The 17203-nt window shown below is 47.1% G+C and overlaps 1 protein-coding gene across 1 annotated transcript in view; it reads left to right on the forward strand.

Annotated features, from left to right (window-relative positions):
* The window catches only part of DNAJC6 (DnaJ heat shock protein family (Hsp40) member C6), a 21847-nt gene extending 5682 nt beyond the window's left edge, over nt 1–16165 (forward strand). The window contains exons 5-18 of the mRNA XM_017740823.1: nt 2104–2237; nt 2843–3037; nt 3820–3937; nt 4465–4544; nt 4716–4909; nt 5002–5082; nt 5754–6197; nt 7610–7762; nt 8545–8613; nt 9220–9354; nt 10921–11181; nt 11664–11809; nt 12841–13017; nt 13935–16165. Coding sequence (XP_017596312.1) covers nt 2104–2237; nt 2843–3037; nt 3820–3937; nt 4465–4544; nt 4716–4909; nt 5002–5082; nt 5754–6197; nt 7610–7762; nt 8545–8613; nt 9220–9354; nt 10921–11181; nt 11664–11809; nt 12841–13017; nt 13935–14036 — 2289 coding nt within the window. The 3' untranslated portion in view covers nt 14037–16165. The remainder of the gene's footprint in view (nt 1–2103; nt 2238–2842; nt 3038–3819; nt 3938–4464; nt 4545–4715; nt 4910–5001; nt 5083–5753; nt 6198–7609; nt 7763–8544; nt 8614–9219; nt 9355–10920; nt 11182–11663; nt 11810–12840; nt 13018–13934) is intronic.
* The last annotated feature ends 1038 nt before the right edge of the window (nt 16166–17203 follow it).

The raw sequence follows: 17203 nt of genomic DNA on the forward strand, positions 1-17203 counted from the left end.
GCAAAGCAAGAGAGGTCAGAGTTATTCTCTAGGAGAGGTGATGAGTAACAGAAGAGTTGTCAGCCTGCTGTGACTTGCCCAGGTTGCCCAGAGCAGCTGTGGCTGCCCCTGGATCCCTGGAAGTGTCCAAGGCAGGGGTGGACAGGGCTTGGAGCACCCTGGGACAGTGGAAGGTGTCCATGCCCGTGGCAGGGGGTGGCACTGGATGGGCTTTAAGGTTCTCCCAACCCAAACCAGTCTGGGATTCTGGGATTTGCATTTTACTCTAAGTAGTCACAGGAGAAAACACAGCCTTTAGACTGAAGGGGGGATGGAAATTGGGCAGAAAACACAGAATTGGGAATTGTGTTGAACTGTGAAACGGAGATTATTGAAGTCTCCTGCCATCAGGAGCCGTCAGGCCTGGCTGAAGGAGCCCAGCTGCCTCTGCTCCTCTTTCCAGCACAGCTGAACTGGGAACCCCTCACAGGGATTATTCAGCATTGGGCAATGCTGGGCGGTGTGAGGGTGGTGTGATCCTGTATCACTCCTCATTTACTCCATCCAACCTTTCACATTGACAGCAATGCCCAAAAGCAGAGCTCTGCTTTGCTCCTGGAGCCTAAATTAAAGCAGGAAGCTGTCAGCCCTGATCAGCAGAAACTGGGAGGAGTGGAGGAAATGACCAATCCCAAATTGCACAGAGCTCCCTTATGAGTCTGGCATTTCTGCCTTGCACAGCACAGCCAGCGGCTCTGGGACATAAATTCCCTTCAAACAGAGAGGAGGATGCACTTGATGCCTCCAGTCCTGGAAATCTAACTCAAAAATCCAATTCCTTTGCTGTCCTTTGAGCAATGGATATCAGGATAATGAGATAAAGGACAGGGAGTAATTTCCAACACTTTCTAACAAGGCTGCAGAAACCCACTTATTTTATATGAACCTGAGAGATCTTGTCAGAAACAATTGGCAGAGGCTAAGCTAGGAAAAAGTAAACAGCCTGCTCGTGTCAGCAGGTTCTTGGGGTCTGGATCAGCTCCTGTACAGAAAACCCTACAGAAAGTGGCTGGAATGCCTAAAAGGTGCCTGAAATGAACAACTGCAAGGAGCAAGGTGGTGAGGCCCTGAGGAGTTGTGGATTCCCCATCACTGGAAGTGTTCAAGGGGGCTTGGAGCAGCCTGGGATAGTGGAAGGTGTCCCTGTCCATGGCAGGGGTGGGACTGGCTGGGCTTTAAGGTCCCTTCCAACCCCACCCATTCCATGATTCCGTATAACTTTTGTGTGACTCCCTCCCTGGTGGGGCAGTAGCTTTCCTACTTCTTCCTTGGAAATGAGTTTTGAGTTGGGGGATCCTTTGTCCCTCTGACACAGGGAAGATGAGCTGGGTGTTACAGCACTGTGGCAGTACTGAGCAGGTATCCATCCCTGTGCCATGAGTTTCCACACCTGCATTTTGCTGGAAGAGCTGTTTCTTTTTGTTTGGTCCATAACACTCATCACCTTGTATGTTCCCAGGTGTATCAGGAACCCAGGGCACTGGGAACACAGTGATTCTCTGCTCTTTCTGTATTTTTGATCTATCAGTGTGACTCAGCAAACTTTCCCCCACAATCACCTTAAATAAACCCCATCAGGAGCAATCTGTAGGCTGAGGGCTGTGGAAATGCTCGGGTGAGGGAGCCTGGGGCTGGATTTTTTGTTTGTTTATCCATTTCCAGGATAAATTTCTGTTAGAGGACTGCCTGCAGCTGTAGGATGGGTGCACTCTGACCCCTGTGGTCACTTCCAGGCCTACGTTTGAAATAATTATAAAATTACAGCTGGGGAGCAGCCATGAAACACCAACATTTGCAGCCAAAATGTTCTTGTGGGCTCTCCAAACAAGTGTAAACCACCCTCAGCTTTGGCTGCTCCCTGGATATTATCTTAGCTTTGATTGTTCACTGAAGTCCTGGGTGTTGAACAAATGACACAGAACTGAAAATTCCTCATTGTCTTGTGATCTCAATCCTAGTCTTTCTGGATAAGTTATTTTTTGTGATTTCAGGAGGAGTGGAGAGCTAAAATTTAAAGGACGTTTCTGACACACAGTTTTTCCCCTCTTCCCCTTTCCTTGCCAGGACGGCCGTGCAGCCTCAGCAGTTCTGGTCAGTGCAATGTTCTGTTTCTGTCACCTCTTCTCTCATCCTGGCCCTGCTGTGCAGCTGCTGAACACAAAGAGACCTGGAATTGTACTGTGGCCATCTCACAGGAGGTACAGTATCCTGGCTCAACACTCTGAGCTGTGTTCCTCATGCTCAAAGCTGCCCAAAGACCTGCCAGGTGTGTTTTGGCCCCTAGGCTCAGACAGGTGTCCAGATCACACCATGCTCCTCAGAAATAAGTGGAGAAGTGGGGATCAGGTGCTGGAAGAGCTTGTCCAGAGCAGCTGTGAGATTTCTTTCCTTGGAGATTCTTGGCTGGGTATCACCCCCAGCACAAAATCCAGTTCTGAGATCGAGCTGTGAAGCTGCTCCTGCTCTGAGCAGGTGACCTTCAGATCTTCCAGCCTGAATTATTGTGTTATTTGAGATGTCCCTGCTCATTGCAGAGGATTGGATTAGATGACTGCCGAAGGTCCTTCCAACCCAACCATCCCATGCTGAACCCGTGGTTAACAGGGCCTCTCCTGTGTCAGCTGCATCCTTACAGAAGCAGAACTGGAAGTGCACATTCTGTGTCAACTGCAGGGATGTTGGAGCACATGGGAACTCCAGTCCTGGGCCTGGGAAAGAATGGCACTGTCACTGGGTTTTGAGGCCAATTTTGAGTATGAAATGAAAGAAACGGAGACTTCAGTCCTGGTTTCTCTGCTTGCAGGTACATAGGATACATTTGTGACCTAATAGCAGACAAACCTGTCATCCCCCACTGCAAACCACTCACGATCAAGTCAGTCACCCTCAGCCCCGTCCCCTGCTTCAACAAGCAGCGCAACGGCTGCCGGCCCTTCTGCGACATCCTCAGCGGAGAGACCAGGATCCTCACCACTTCCCAGGAGTACGAGAGGATGAAGTGAGTCCCTGGGACCCCCTGCCATCTTTAGGAGCTGGATGCAGCCAGACTTTCACTCTGCTGTGGAGTATCTGTGCTGCAGGCATTGCCAGGCTGCCTGATCAGTGAAGATACTCACTGAAAGTTAGTGCCGAGGGTGGAAATAAATGGCCAGAGGGAATCTGAGGTCAGGAGGTGGGATAACTGCATGGACATCAGGATCTGAGCTGTCAGGAGGTGGGATAACTGCATGGACATCAGGATCTGAGTTATCAGGAGGTGGGATAACTGCAGGGACATCAGGATCTGAGGTTATCAGGAGGTGGGATAACTGCACAGACATCAGGATCTGAGCTGTCAGGAGGTGGGATAACTGCATGGACATCAGGATCTGAGTTGTCAGGAGGTGGGATAACTGCAGGGACATCAGGATCTGAGGTTATCAGGAGGTGGGATAACTGCACAGACATCAGGATCTGAGCTGTCAGGAGGTGGGATAACTGCATGGACATCAGGATCTGAGGTTGTCAGGAGGTGGGATAACTGCAGGGACATCAGGATCTGAGCTGTCAGGAGGTGGGATAACTGCACAGACATCAGGATCTGAGGTTGTCAGGAGGTGGGATACCGTCACAGAGATTGTTCAGAGCTGTATTGGTTCCCCCCGTGGAATATTCTTGTTTTAACCAAGCAGAACATTGAATGCTCCTTCTCCTCGCTTGGCCTGAGGGCGGTGAGAGCTTTTATGTGGACATGGGATAGGAGGGACCTTAACCACAGCTTTCCTCCTCTTCCTCTCCAAGAGAATACCGTGTGCAGGAAGGGAAAGTCCTGATCCCACTGGGAGCCACTGTCCATGGAGATGTTGTTGTCTCTGTCTACCACATGAGATCGACCATCGGGGGACGCCTCCAAGCCAAAGTAGGAGCTGGTTTCACTTCTCTTGTGGAGGCAGTGTGGGGAGCTCAGAGCTGGCTAAACATGGAATCTCCAGAATTTCCCTGAGGATGTATTTGAAAATATTCAAGTTGCAGAGTGGGCAGTGAATATTTTCCTCTTCTCCATTAATTTTTTGGTGCTGTTTGCTGTTTCCTAAAGCCTCCACTCCAAGTGAAATGGTTTTATATTTTCTGGGAAACAAACCTGTTGCTCCAATGTATTCAGTGGGAACAGCTTCATTTCATTGCAAAACTGATGAGTAGATCCCAGAAATAAAGAGAAGCAGGGAAAGAAAGGCCTGTTCCTGAAGGCTTTCTGCTGTACAGAGGCTGCAGCAGCAGGGTTTAAGGCAGATGGAAACATTGGGAATATTGAGAAGGAAATACTGCCTGTAGAACAAGCAGAATGAATTAAGTTATGCAGCAGTTAAGTTAGGGTAGACTTAACTAACTCCTGTATTTAAGCCCTTGTTCACTCTGGTGCTCTCTGATTGGTTTTGTTTTTTTCAGATGACCAACACACAAATATTCCAAATTCAATTTCATACTGGATTCATAGCCCTGGGAACAACCACTCTCAAATTCACCAAGTGAGTGATTGAAACTGCACATTAATCAAACCTGATGCATAAAAGCCTGATGAAGGCTGAGGGAGAACAGTCACAGATGAAATATGAAAAGCCTGGATATACTGAAAGCCTTTTTATAGCTTGCCAAAAATATTCTTCCCTTTTAAACTGGACCACTCTTGTCCCCTTTAGGCCTGAGCTGGATGCCTGTGACTCTCCAGACAAATACCCTCAGCTCTTTCATGTTATACTGGACATAGAAATACAGTCTGCAGACAGACAAACTGAATTAACTCCCCCATGGGAGAACTTCACGACAAAAGACATCAATCCCTCCATTCTCTTCTCCTCCCACCAGGAGCACCAAGACACTCTTGCTTTGGCAGGTAAGGGCTGCACAGATTTATTCCCTGTACATGATTTCTTCATGCTGAGCTGGGTTTTGCTTGATCCACGTCTCTGGTGCTCTGTGCTGCAGGTAGAGGCGCCACGGACTCCCCCCAGGATAACATCAGGAACGTTGGGCAGAGTGCATTCTTCTCCTCTCTCAGCTGGCAAGGTAGGCAAGGCTTAGTCTGCAGAGTCAAATCTGCCTCAAAGAACATAAACAACTCCTTTTCTGCCTGCCTGGAGCACGGAGTGAGGCTGAAGGATCCCACTGTAGCGTGTTTTTGCCAGTAGGTCACAGAGCTGCTGCTGGGCACACCCTGACGTTGCAATGCAGTGGGAATTCATTTCCTACAACATCCTCTTCAAACTGTGCTCTGTGGGACCATTATTGACACAGTTCTAGGGTGAACCTTCACCCGAGGCCTCCTTCATGTTAAAACTTGAAATAAATAAGCCTTGATGAGAAAATTTAGGTTAATCTTTGCAAAGAACTCATGGGATCATTTAGGTTGGAAAAGACCTTTCAGGTCATCAAGTCCAACTGTTCCCCAGCACTGCCAAGGCCACCCCTGACCATGTCCCCCAGTGCCACATCCACAGGGCATTTAAACCCCTCCAGGGACAGGGACTCCACCACTGCCTTGGGCAGCTGTGCCACGGCTGCAGAACCTTTTGGGGGAGAAATTTGCCGACTTTTATTTTAAAAAACAAAATAATTTTAGCCAAATGCTGCTGTGCTATTCTCAGTAGCTTTCTGTTCTGCTTGTAAGCTGATTTTTACAGGACCTTTGTGATGACCAAACTAACAGCTGCCTAATTTTATTTTCAATCATCATTTAGATCAGAAATCTGACAAAAGTAGCTCTCACCCCACCTCAGAGGATCGAGCAGCGTTGGTGCATGAGGAAAGCGAACAGTCAGATGACGAACTCTTGTCCCTTTCCAGTCAGCACAGTAATGCCAGCGGTGACAAGCCCCACGGGACACCCAAACACAGCAAAAAGCAGCAAGAGCCTCCAGCAGCACCTCCCCCTGAAGACGTGGACCTGCTGGGCCTGGATGGCAGCCCCATGAGCAAGAGCTTTCCCTCGCAGCCCAGCGCTGCCCCCTCTAACTCTGACCTGCTGAATGATTTGTTTGGGGTCGGTGGGCCGAGCTCCCAGAGCCCCAGTGGAGCCGCTGCTGAGGAGGTTTTCCACGTGGGGGCACCTGGATCTGTGCAGTCGACCCCGCGGCGCTCGGCAGCTTCGGCGTCCCCGTCCCCGTCCCCGAGGGTAGGAGAAGGTAATGGTGGCTTTGCCGAGCGGAGGATCCCTGGAGGATCCCTCTGGGGGATCTGCTCTTGGCCACCCCCCGCTCATGTGGGGGATCCCAAGAGGCCAAGCAGCTCCTCTACTCCAAGCTGGTGCATCCTCACCAAACCAGACCCTACTGGAGCACACCCAGGGGTTTGGTGGCTCCTCACACCAACAACCACTGGAGATCCTCCGTTTTGCTCTCATTATGTGTCCAATAATGCATATGAGGAGATTGTGAGTTTAAAAAAATCCTCTCGGGGTTTGGGTAGGCCCATAGTACTTTGAATTTAATTTCTCTTTTAACTTAGGGTGTTTGGAGCTGTGATAGTGATCCTGGACTAGGAAATAGAGAATTTCTGTTTCTTCCAAGACCAGGCTGCAGAGGGAATGGTTGGATAGATACTAGGGAAAGGGATCTTTTCAAGGATAAAGCAAACAGAGCAGAGCAAGTGCAAAGAGAGAGGAGAAGAATCCACGTTTCAGTGGAAGAAATTGGTCACTTGTGCCTGGAGAAGGTTCCTCTTGCTGTGGCTGTTGCAGGCTCAGTCTGAGAGCTCTCACTCAGGGAAGATTGTGCAGACACATCACATGAGGTGCAGCAACAGGTCAGGAAAAGATTTAGGGATTTATGAGCTCTCCAGAGCCAGGATCACACAGCTCAATTATCCCAAGCCAGGAAAGCAAGGATAAGAGCGTGGGAGATGAGTGAAGGGTAGTGACTGAGTAGCATCATTACCACAATGCAGAGCTCCTAGGGATTGTACCTTTCAGGATGCTTTTTACCTTAAATTTGTTGACAAGAATCTGAGTGACTTCACAGGAGTTTCTTTTGGCTGGGCTTGTTGCGGGTTTCACACGAAAGAGAGAAGACTGAACAGACTGGTCAAAAATGGAGTTTGAGAAGAACTGGATTTTTGTAACAAGGGATGCTCTGTAGGAAAGATACCTGTTATTTTCTAAAGCTGTTTCTAAAAGTCCTTTTATCCCCAACATGGATAACCTCTGCCAGCCTTAAATCATCTTGAGAGGAAGCAGGGATGGCAGGAATTGCACCGGGGCAGTAACTCCAAGCTCCACCCTCTACTGGGAGTTAAAACTCCATCTGAAGTGCCTGAGTGCTTAAATACTCACTTTGCCTGGCTCCAAATTCAGCCTCTCTCCTCTCTTTGGGAACGAGAGGTGGGGTCAGTCTGTTGCCATGACCAAGTCATGGGGCTCTTTAGGTCCCCAGAATTTGTTTGGGGTACTGATGCTCTCCAGTTGCTCCCCCACAGTCTCACACTCTCCTATTTGCTGTCTGCAGGTATCAGATTTCCTCTCCCCACAGCAGTCCCTTTCCCCTGGAGCACATTCCTGGTGCACGGTAATGATTTCGTTTTCTCAAATATGTTTTCACAGCCACTGCCTTTGATCCATTTGGAAGTAGCCCCAAGCAAACGGGTCCAGACCTCCTGGGTTCCTTCCTTGGCTCATCGGCTGTCCCTGGGGATCCTTTCCTTCAAGCCACAAGAAGCCCTTCACCAACTGTGCACAGTGATCCCTTTCACATGGGTAAGAAAGGGGAAGCTCTGCCAGGGTGTTTAAATAAATGTAAAATGTTGCTTTGAAATAGAAATGGAACCATTAACTACAAACTGATGCTTCCCATAAAATGACCCTAAACCACAGAAACCCCACGAAACAGGAAAGAGCTTTTTGTCTCTGGACTTAAAAGTGTGTTCAGCAGCTGGAGTGTGGTAGGATGAGCCGAGTTTTGCTCAGGTCTTAGACTTAATTAATAGGGTATTTATATAAATAAAAAAAGAGGCCATGAAGAATGTCTGCCCACATATTCCTGTGGTTATGAGGTCTCCTTTGAACCAAACTACCATTAATTGCACTGAACACAGCCATATTAAGAGAAAACACACATCCTTTGGTGATTTTAGTTGCAGTCACCAACTTTCTTCAGATCCAGTACGAACCCTGACCAAATGCACAGCTGAATTTGACTGAAAAGAAGGAATTTTCTTCTCTTTGTTTAGAATGTTCCTTAATTTCCTCCTCATCTGAAAATTTCATGTGTCTGAAATTTCATGTGTCAGCCCTGTCTGAAACACATTCAGTCATGGATTTGTTTGTGCCTGATCACCTAACGTGTTCCTCGGGTGTATTCCCTGGAAAGTTGGAAGGGATCTTAAAGATCATTCAGTTCCAGCCCCCTGCCATGGGCAGGGCCACCTCCCACTGGAGGTTCTCAGACTTTGTGGAGTCCCAGTGGCTCTTGGTGGGCACTGGGCTATGCTGGTTTTGCTGGGCTACTTTGAGATACTGATACCAATCATTCTGTTTAGCTTCTAGCACTCCAACGGTTTCCATCCAACCAGATGTTTCCAGTGGTTGGGACTGGCCCAACAAAGCAGGTATGTGTCATAAAAATTCAGGGTGGTTAACAACAAAAAAAACACCTTTAAGGAGTGTTGCAGGATCCCCACTGCAACAAAGGAGCTCTGAGACGCAGAGGGAAAATGCTGCCAGTGACTGCAAAGAAAAGGTTCCCTCTAAAGATTTCCAAATTCAAAAAAAATCTGGATTTGTTTCCTCAAGGGCCCAGAGCAGGACAGGTGAGGTGAGGTTGTTTCATTCCATGTAGAGCCACGGGAAGGACCTGGGAAGTGCTGTCATTCCCGGGATGCCACTAAATGATTGCATGATTCTTTCTAATCTTGGGAGAGTGTGTATGGCCTCCCAAAGTTGCTTCCTGAAGGCTTCTAGTTCTTAAAATATATCCATGTGTCATAATTCCTCTGTCAGTGCAGACAGTCTGGGAACATTCCCGCTGCTGCTCCTAATTGGGAGTGGGTGTGCAACAAGTCTGAGGCTGCTGAGGAACCTGACAATGGTACACTCAATTTTAATAGCAGGCTTCTAATATGTGACTGAGCACTGGGGAAGAGCTGCACTCACATCAAACAGGAGGAAAAATGTTCTTTTTCCTTTTTTATATATACATTTTTTTTCTTTTTAAGGTGGTCTAGGAATGGGAAGTAAGTCTGCTGCCACCAGTCCTACAGGATCCCTCCACAGCACTCCCACTCATCAGGCCAAACCCCAAACACTGGATCCATTTGCTGATCTGGGAAGTCTTGGAGCGAGTTTAGCAGGTTTGCATCTCTTATTAAAAAAAGAAAATGATAAATTACCAGCGTTCTTTTAGAGAAATAGGCTGAGCAGCCTGGTATGTGTGGGGCCTCTCAACCCACCTGCATGCCAGTGCTGCTGCCAGGCTTTCCCTTCTGCCTGATTCTCTGTAAACTCTCACAAATCCGTGCTTTTCCTGATCCCCAGTCAAAAAATGTGCTGGCAATGTGCAGGGAGCTCAGCAGGCTCAATGGATTGCAAAGCATAACCTCTGATATGTCTAAACACGCTCTGGCTGAGGATGCTCGGTGTTCAAGTGCTGCTACAGGCCTGGGAGGAGAATTTGGCTCTGCAAAGCTGCTGGGGTTCTTGGGGAATTGTTTCCTTCCAGACTTGACTCATTTTTCTGCTTTGTGAGAAAACGTGGGGAATTAATCTGCCTCTAATTTGCAGTATTATCTAAAGGTGGGGTATTTGCACCTGGCTACAAAGCTTGACTGCTTAGAAAAGCCTTTTCCCCTTGTTTTATTTCATAAAACAATCAGCAAACTGCAGTGTGAAAAAGGCAGTTCTGAGAAATTACTGAAGCTTTGCATAAACCCCAGCATTGTCTGACTGTGGTAAATAGATTTTTCTTGCCTTTGTTGCTGCTCTCAGCTCTTTGCGAGCCCTTGTGGTTTGGTGTGATGTTTGTTTTCCCCTTTGCGTCAGTACCAGCATGGGTCTGGAATTAGGTTTCCCAGTTCCCTCTGCTGGATTACAGGCTGCTCTGCAGGAGCAAAATAAAAAGGCTGCCAAGCCCCATGTCAGAGCCACCGAGGTCCTTTTAAAACATGCATTCTGTAGGAGAGTGGTGAGGTTTAAAAACAAATGGCTTGGCATCCTCGGGATATTTAAGCACATTTTTGTTCGTCATGACTGAGTCGAAAGCACTTCATCCAGTTTCCATGACACATTCCCGAGCTGGGAGTTGAGTGTGGATGTCAGTGTGAAATAATAAAACATTGACACTGGGTACCTCCCACAAACACAAACAGAGCCAGAGGAGCATTCCCTGAAGCAATGAGGTGCTGAGACGCATCGCTGTGGATGGTATTAATCAGCACAGCGTGAGGAGGTACGACTTCAACAACACCAGCTTGGTGTTGGCACTGGCACAGGCTGCCCAGAGAGGTTCCTCATCCCTGGAAGTGCTCAAGGCCAGGCTGGATGGGGCTCTGAGCAACCTGGCCTAGTGGAAGGTGTCCCTGCTCATGGCAGCGGATAGAACTGGATGAGCTTTAATGTCCCTCCCAACTTCAATCATTCTGTGATTCTGTGTTGTCACCATCCACACAGAGCTGTGGCTCCCTGTTACCTACATTGAGCTTTCCCTGTTTCCCCAAGCAGCCTCCAATTCCTCAAAGCCAGGTGCTGTCCTTTAAAAAGCTCAAAGGGCAATGACAGGAAAGTGGAAGGGCAAAACCGATGTTGCAAAACCAAGTTTGCGGCAGAGCTGAAAACTGGGAGATTCTAGCTGGATTCCCTTTAGGGAGGGCGAACCAATTCCCTGTTGTAATTCCCACCATCACTCCCGTCGTTCTCCGCAGGTGGCCCCTCGTTCGCCAGCAAGCCGACCACGCCGACGGGCATGGGCGGGGGGTTCCCCCCGTCGCCGCAGAAGCCGCCGCCGCAGCCCATGGGGGGCAGCGGGTGGCAGCAGGGAGCGGGGTACGGCTGGCAGGGGGCACAGCCCAAGGGCCAGCCCAGCGTGCCCCACGCCTCCCCCCAGAACAAGCCCAACTACAACGTGAGCTTCTCAGCCACGGCCGGGGCGCAGGGCGAGCGCGGGAAAGGACCTGCTAGTGCTGGTAAGAGCCTTGGAATTCTGCATCCAAAGGGTTGGCTCCCGATATCCCTTTGTTTGGCAGCTTAGGGCTAAGCAAGTCAGTCGTGTTGATTATCTGGTTCTGCATCCTGTCCTAGACTCTAACGTGTGCTATTTAGGAAGTCCTGTATTCCAAATGAGTTTCCAAAATAATCCGGAAAGTGTCCCAGGCCAGGTTGGACGGGGCTTGGAGCAACCTGGGATAGTGGAAGGTGTCCCTGCCATGGCAGGGGGTTGGAACTGGATAAACTTTAAGGTTCCTTCCAATCCAAACCATTCTGGGATTCTATAATAATAAAAACAACTTAAAAGTAACATTAAGGAACATCTTTTATGAGAACCTGCACTCTCAATAGCACTGGGAGACTGTTAATGTGCTTAACTGAAGGGTGTATCTTAGTTGGAAAACCAGTGTTAAAAGCACCCATATTATGATAATAACTTCAAATCTTCCTGTTCTTCAAGATTCCAAGCCAAAAGTGTCTGCAGATTTCGAAGATTTACTATCTGGTCAAGGGTTTAATGCTCACAAGGACAAGAAGGGCCCCAAAACAATAGCTGAGATGAGAAAAGAAGAAATGGCAAAGGAGATGGACCCTGAAAAACTAAAAGTAAGCAAACTTCTTGGTGATGTTCTCACGGTCATTCAATGTCCTCAATAGCTTTAAAACTCCAAGGTTACATTTCTGTCCTCAACCACACCACATCAACAATGGCTTGCTCAGTGTCACTGTCTGGGCTGTTGCTCTTCCACAGCACTCCAGCCCTGATTAGCAGGCGCAGCTAATTGAACTAATCCTCTGCCTCATTAATCCTGCCCGCTTTGGAATTCTCTCATCTCTCCTCAATAAATTGCCAAACTGCAGATCTCTTATGAAAAGGAAAGGGAATTCAGTCTGTCCTGCTCTGTATTTGAAATAGGAAACCACAAATTGGAATTACATAAGGAGAGATAACTCAGAGGAAAAGCTGCAGCAAAAGCCAAGCAAAGTTCTAGAAAACAGAATGATCCTCTAAAAATGTCCTGGGTTTAGCCTTGTGGAAAGGTTTTAACCTTTGGGAAGAGTGGGACAGCAACCAGGCTGAACACAAACATCAGCCACAACAGCCAGACAGATGTCAGGCCATGGAGGGAGCAGGAGTTTTCCCAGGTCCCACTTTTATCCCCACAAAAGCTGTTGAGCCACTGAAGCTCCCAGCTGATTTGGCCTTCCCAATATAATTCTTTTTGCTCTGATGCATTCTTATTTCATTGGGGCAGCTCAGTCTGGAACTGTGAGATCTATTTACCCTTTGGTTTTCACAGTTACATTTTAGCTCTAGCTGAGCTCAGTTTAGGTATGCAATTATTACCTTACTAAAGAAGCAGTTACACACTTAATTTACATTTTGACTATTCCATCAAGTGTTACTAAGTCCGTGTTTTTAGCAGGCATGTTGCTTAAGCTGTATCTTAACTTTCAAGCAGTGATATAAAAATTAATGACAATTAGCGACAGACAAAGGTTTTCTAAAGGTTTTCTGAAGCATGGAAAGAAATTTAAGATGCCCCTTGGGGTCATGGCTATTCAAATGAAGAAACTTTGTCCCGGCAGAATATCTAATGTGAGGCAAAAATAGACACTTACATTCCTTTCTGCAGGTCCTGGAGTGGATCGAAGGGAAGGAGAGGAATATCAGGGCACTGCTGTCCACGATGCACACGGTGCTGTGGGCTGGGGAGACCAAGTGGAAGCCTGTGAGTATGGCCGATCTGGTGACTCCAGAGCAGGTGAAGAAGGTGTACAGGCGGGCTGTGCTCGTCGTTCACCCGGACAAGGTACGGCTGGGCTGCTCCCACCTCGCTGCCGGCGTTGATTATGAAGTGTTGGATGGGATCGCTGAATTTATTGCTGCAAACAGCTCTGCAGAAAGTGGGAGCTCAAGATTTTTGCTGGTTTCTGAAAGTTGAGGGCTCTAAAGTCACCCCTGGAAGCATCCAAGGCCAGGTTGGAGCAACCTGGGATAGTGGAAGGTGTCCTTGCCCATGGAACCATTTAGTCTTTCAGGTCCCTTCCAGCCCAAACCAGTCAGGGGTTTTGTGAAACCCCTCCCAGCCCCAAGATTGTGCCTGGAACCTGCTGCTTCAAGCAGCAGAAATTCAGAGCTTTAGGCACCCTCACTTTGACCCTCAGCCACTCTGCTGCTGGACAACAGCTCCTGCTAAAGGAGATTCAAATCAAACTCCAGCAATGGAACAATCAGGTTGTTGGCTAGCCCAGACTGTGGCTCATGGTCTGGCTTCTGCAGCAACAACTCCATCTGGGACACTCCATGGGGAGGAGGAGGCTTCTGCTTGTCAGGGAGTGGAGGCCCTGAGTCTCAAGGCTTGGGGGGATGTGCGCTGCCCAAGGTTTGCAGGAATACTGATTAAATCCAGGAACTGTGTCAGGTGGCAGCTCTTCCCCTTGCGTGCAGGTAAAACTCCTCTCCCAACGCCAAGGTTACATTTATGATTTAGAAGGTTACATTTATTATGCCCGTGGGACAGTGCTTTATCCCACTTTGGGGTTGTCAGCTCTGAGGAGCAGCAAAGCCAAGAAATTCTTAAGGAAAGCAGCCCTCCAGAGTAGCTTCTTTTTGTCAAGGAATAAGAGAAAATTCATGGAACTGCTTGGGAATTTGCTCACGTGTCAGCTGTGTGTGGTTGGGTTTGGCAGCTCTGATATCCCTCTTTTCTCTCTGTTTTTATTCCAGGCTACTGGGCAGCCATATGAACAATATGCAAAGATGATATTTATGGAGCTAAACGATGCCTGGTCAGAATTTGAAAACCAAGGACAAAAACCCTTGTATTAGGTACTTTCTCAGTCTCCACTACAGACCCGTGCTAGTGCTTATATAGTCTCTTGTCACAAATGTCACAGATCAACCAAACTCTGGCTGGAAATTCAGAAGTTTCAGAAAACTAAGAGCCTAATACTTATCATGAAGAACAAGAGAAAGGTTTCCTAACACTTGTCTCCAGAATCCTGAGCTCAGAGCAACTCTGGCCACCTGGCTCGCCCTACCAGAGCCACGGGGTTACAGTTTCTGGTAACTTTTCTATTTTATTTTGGGTTCCAGTGGGACGAGAGAGAATGCATACTGGGAAAAGGTGGAATTGCTCTGTCTTCGACACAGTGTAGCTGGTGAATTTCCTACTTTTTTTTTTTTTTTTTTTTTTTTTTGGTGAGATGTGATATGGCAACGCTTCAGTTGAGTTCAACAACTGGTGGTGAGGCCCAAACTTTGATGTACTTTTTTTTTCCCTGGGTTTGGATCAAATTATCCAATTGAAGTGCTCAGCTGTGGTGTAGGCCCACTCCTAACAGTCACCATTTGCTGCTTAATTGCTCATATAGTGTAGTCTGGCTGAATAGAGCTGAAGCTGAACCCTGGGTTAGGTCAGCGTGGCAGCTGCCTGCTGCTTTTGCATTAATACTGTGCTCCACCTCACAGTCCCACAGTGAAATGTGCAGGCAGAATTCCTCAGCAAGTGCTTTTGAAAGCAAGCAGCGAGTCCTTGATTGAACAGCACCTTGTTGGTTTGTTAAACAGCAGGTTTGGGGGGAAGGGTGAATCCACGCTTGTCAAAGTGAGGAGTGGGCACGTGCTGCGTTTCCCATGGTTCTCATCAGCAGCTTGAAACCATCAAAGAAATATCAACAACTTAAAATTCTGCTGCAAAATTTTAGAAACTTCCCAGTCTCTAGGTAATACTTCCCCTCCCAAGGATTCAGAACTTTTTCCAGCCCACTTGTATCACCTTTATGCCTTTATCAGCTCCAGAGCACTTGGCCAAGGCTCTTGGCAGGCTGAAACCTGTTGCAGCTTCATTTTTCAGATCATGGTGTACAAGCTGTCACGTCGACATCCATAGCCCAGGTCTGATTTCTGAGGTCAATACAGTGCAAATTGATTATCTGAAAAGTTTATATTGGACCAAAGCAATAACATCACAAGGAAATCTCTCTGATGCTGAAGCTGAAGCAGCTTTCCTAGTTCAAAAGCGAGATCAAATTCAAACTTCACCCCAAATTCTGGTGTTCTTTTGTAGAGTAACTAAAGCTAGCAGTTTATTTACCAACATGTATCTGTATTTGAGGGATACTCAGAAGATGGGCAGGAAATAATTTGTATTCACTGCCTCAGGAGCAGGTTGCCATCGGATGTGAGTCTTTAAGGCTGGTGGTTTTCCAAGACAATCCACTACTTGTTGCACTTACATTTTCAAGTGGCAAAGCTATTACTGCAAAGACAGTGTGTCAAAGTACATGGCTTTCTGTATAAAACTCATCCTTTTGTTGTATTGGTCCATTATTTACTGCCATTAACGGAAAATGTGAAACCAACACATAGGTCTCCTTTTATATAAAAGACCTTAAGATAATAGTAACAAACTGGATGTTATTTATTAATGTTTTGATCCAGTATGTGCTTGTCTTATTTAAAGAGATAACTGGAATGTGAATCATGTTCCTGTGATTTGTTGGTTTATTGTTTCTCATTCACATTTGTAGATATTGTGACCTATGCCTATATAATAAAAAGGATCTCATTACTATAACGTACTTTTTTTAATGATGAAAACCTCATTAGCTTTGTATCGAGTTTGTCATGGCACATAACTCTGGATACTCATCCATTCACAAAATACAAATCCATCATTAAACTTTACCAAAAAAAACCCCTTACCCCACTTAAGCTTTGATTACTTCCATCCCTAATGTTTTTATGGATGCATGAAAGTATTAGGATGTATGTATATCCAAATAGTTAACTAAAAAAACCCCCATTCTTGTCATATCTGGTAGTGACAGAGGTTATCAATGTTCAGGTTTACTGTTTGACTAAATTATTGTAATTTTTGTAAATACGGTATATACTCAATGAAATTGTGACTGGTCTAAAACATTTGTATATACATTAAAAAGCTCAAATTAACATTCAGGTATGTTTTGTGCTTGTGACCACAAGGTTCAAGTCCTACATCTGCTCCTGGGCGAGGGGTGGTGAGCCCTGGCTGGGTCAGTATGGTCACTGTAACACGATCGTTCATGACCTGTCATTATCCACAGGTTTGCCATTCCAGGTGCTTTTCCCAAATTAATTGGAAACAACGTGGCATTGCTGTGCTTGGGCTACTGCCTTCAGAGACCGGCAGCCAAACAAGTCAGCGAACCCAAAATCTTCACTTGAAGCATTTACCAGATTAAGCCTGTTTTAAAAAGCCTTCTTGGCTCAAAGTAATGAAAAATGAGAAAAAATGTGGGAAAAAAAAAGGGGAAGATATAAACTAAGAAGAGCTGAGAGGTAGAGAAGGGAGGTATCTGAAGAAAAGCTCCCTGGGGCGGGGTAGCGAAAAGGCTGTGCAAAATCTCCCTCAGAAAGGCTTTTCTTGGGACAAAAATGCTGTTCTTGGGATAAAAAGGCTGTTCTTGAGGCAAAATGGTTCTTTTTGGGGCAGAAAGGCCGCTTCTTAGTCTTAAAGGCTGTTCTTGGGGCAAAAAGACCTCTTGGGTCAAAAACGTGAGCTCAGAAGTGCCGTCTCAAAAATCGGAGGCTTGAAAAACACCGCTTTTAAAAAAAGAGCTGTGCTTTTCTTCGTGTATATTAGCAGAAGAGGAATGATACAGACCCTGAGACGCGCGGGTCCATCTTTTGGGGTGAAAACAGGTTTTCTTGAGTACCCACAAAACAGCAATGACTGAGGGGCGGGGGCTCTTTAAAGCGGTGTTTATGGCTTCAAATCGCGGCTGCGCACAAACATACGTTTATTACGCACACACATGAATTTATCGCACACATATATGCATTAATTACACAAACACAGGGGCTATTTATTAAAACACACATTCGTTTATGGGGGTTACGCGCGCTAACCCCCGGCCCTCAGCCGTCCCCTCAGGACGCCCCGCCCCCTACCGCGAGCGCGGGCGTGGCGGGAAAAGCCGCGCCCGCCCTTTTAAAGGCTCGGTCACGTG

Source organism: Corvus brachyrhynchos, unplaced genomic scaffold (assembly GCF_000691975.1).
Source record: "Corvus brachyrhynchos isolate BGI_N302 unplaced genomic scaffold, ASM69197v1 scaffold280, whole genome shotgun sequence".
In the NCBI taxonomy this organism is placed as follows: domain Eukaryota; kingdom Metazoa; phylum Chordata; class Aves; order Passeriformes; family Corvidae; genus Corvus; species Corvus brachyrhynchos.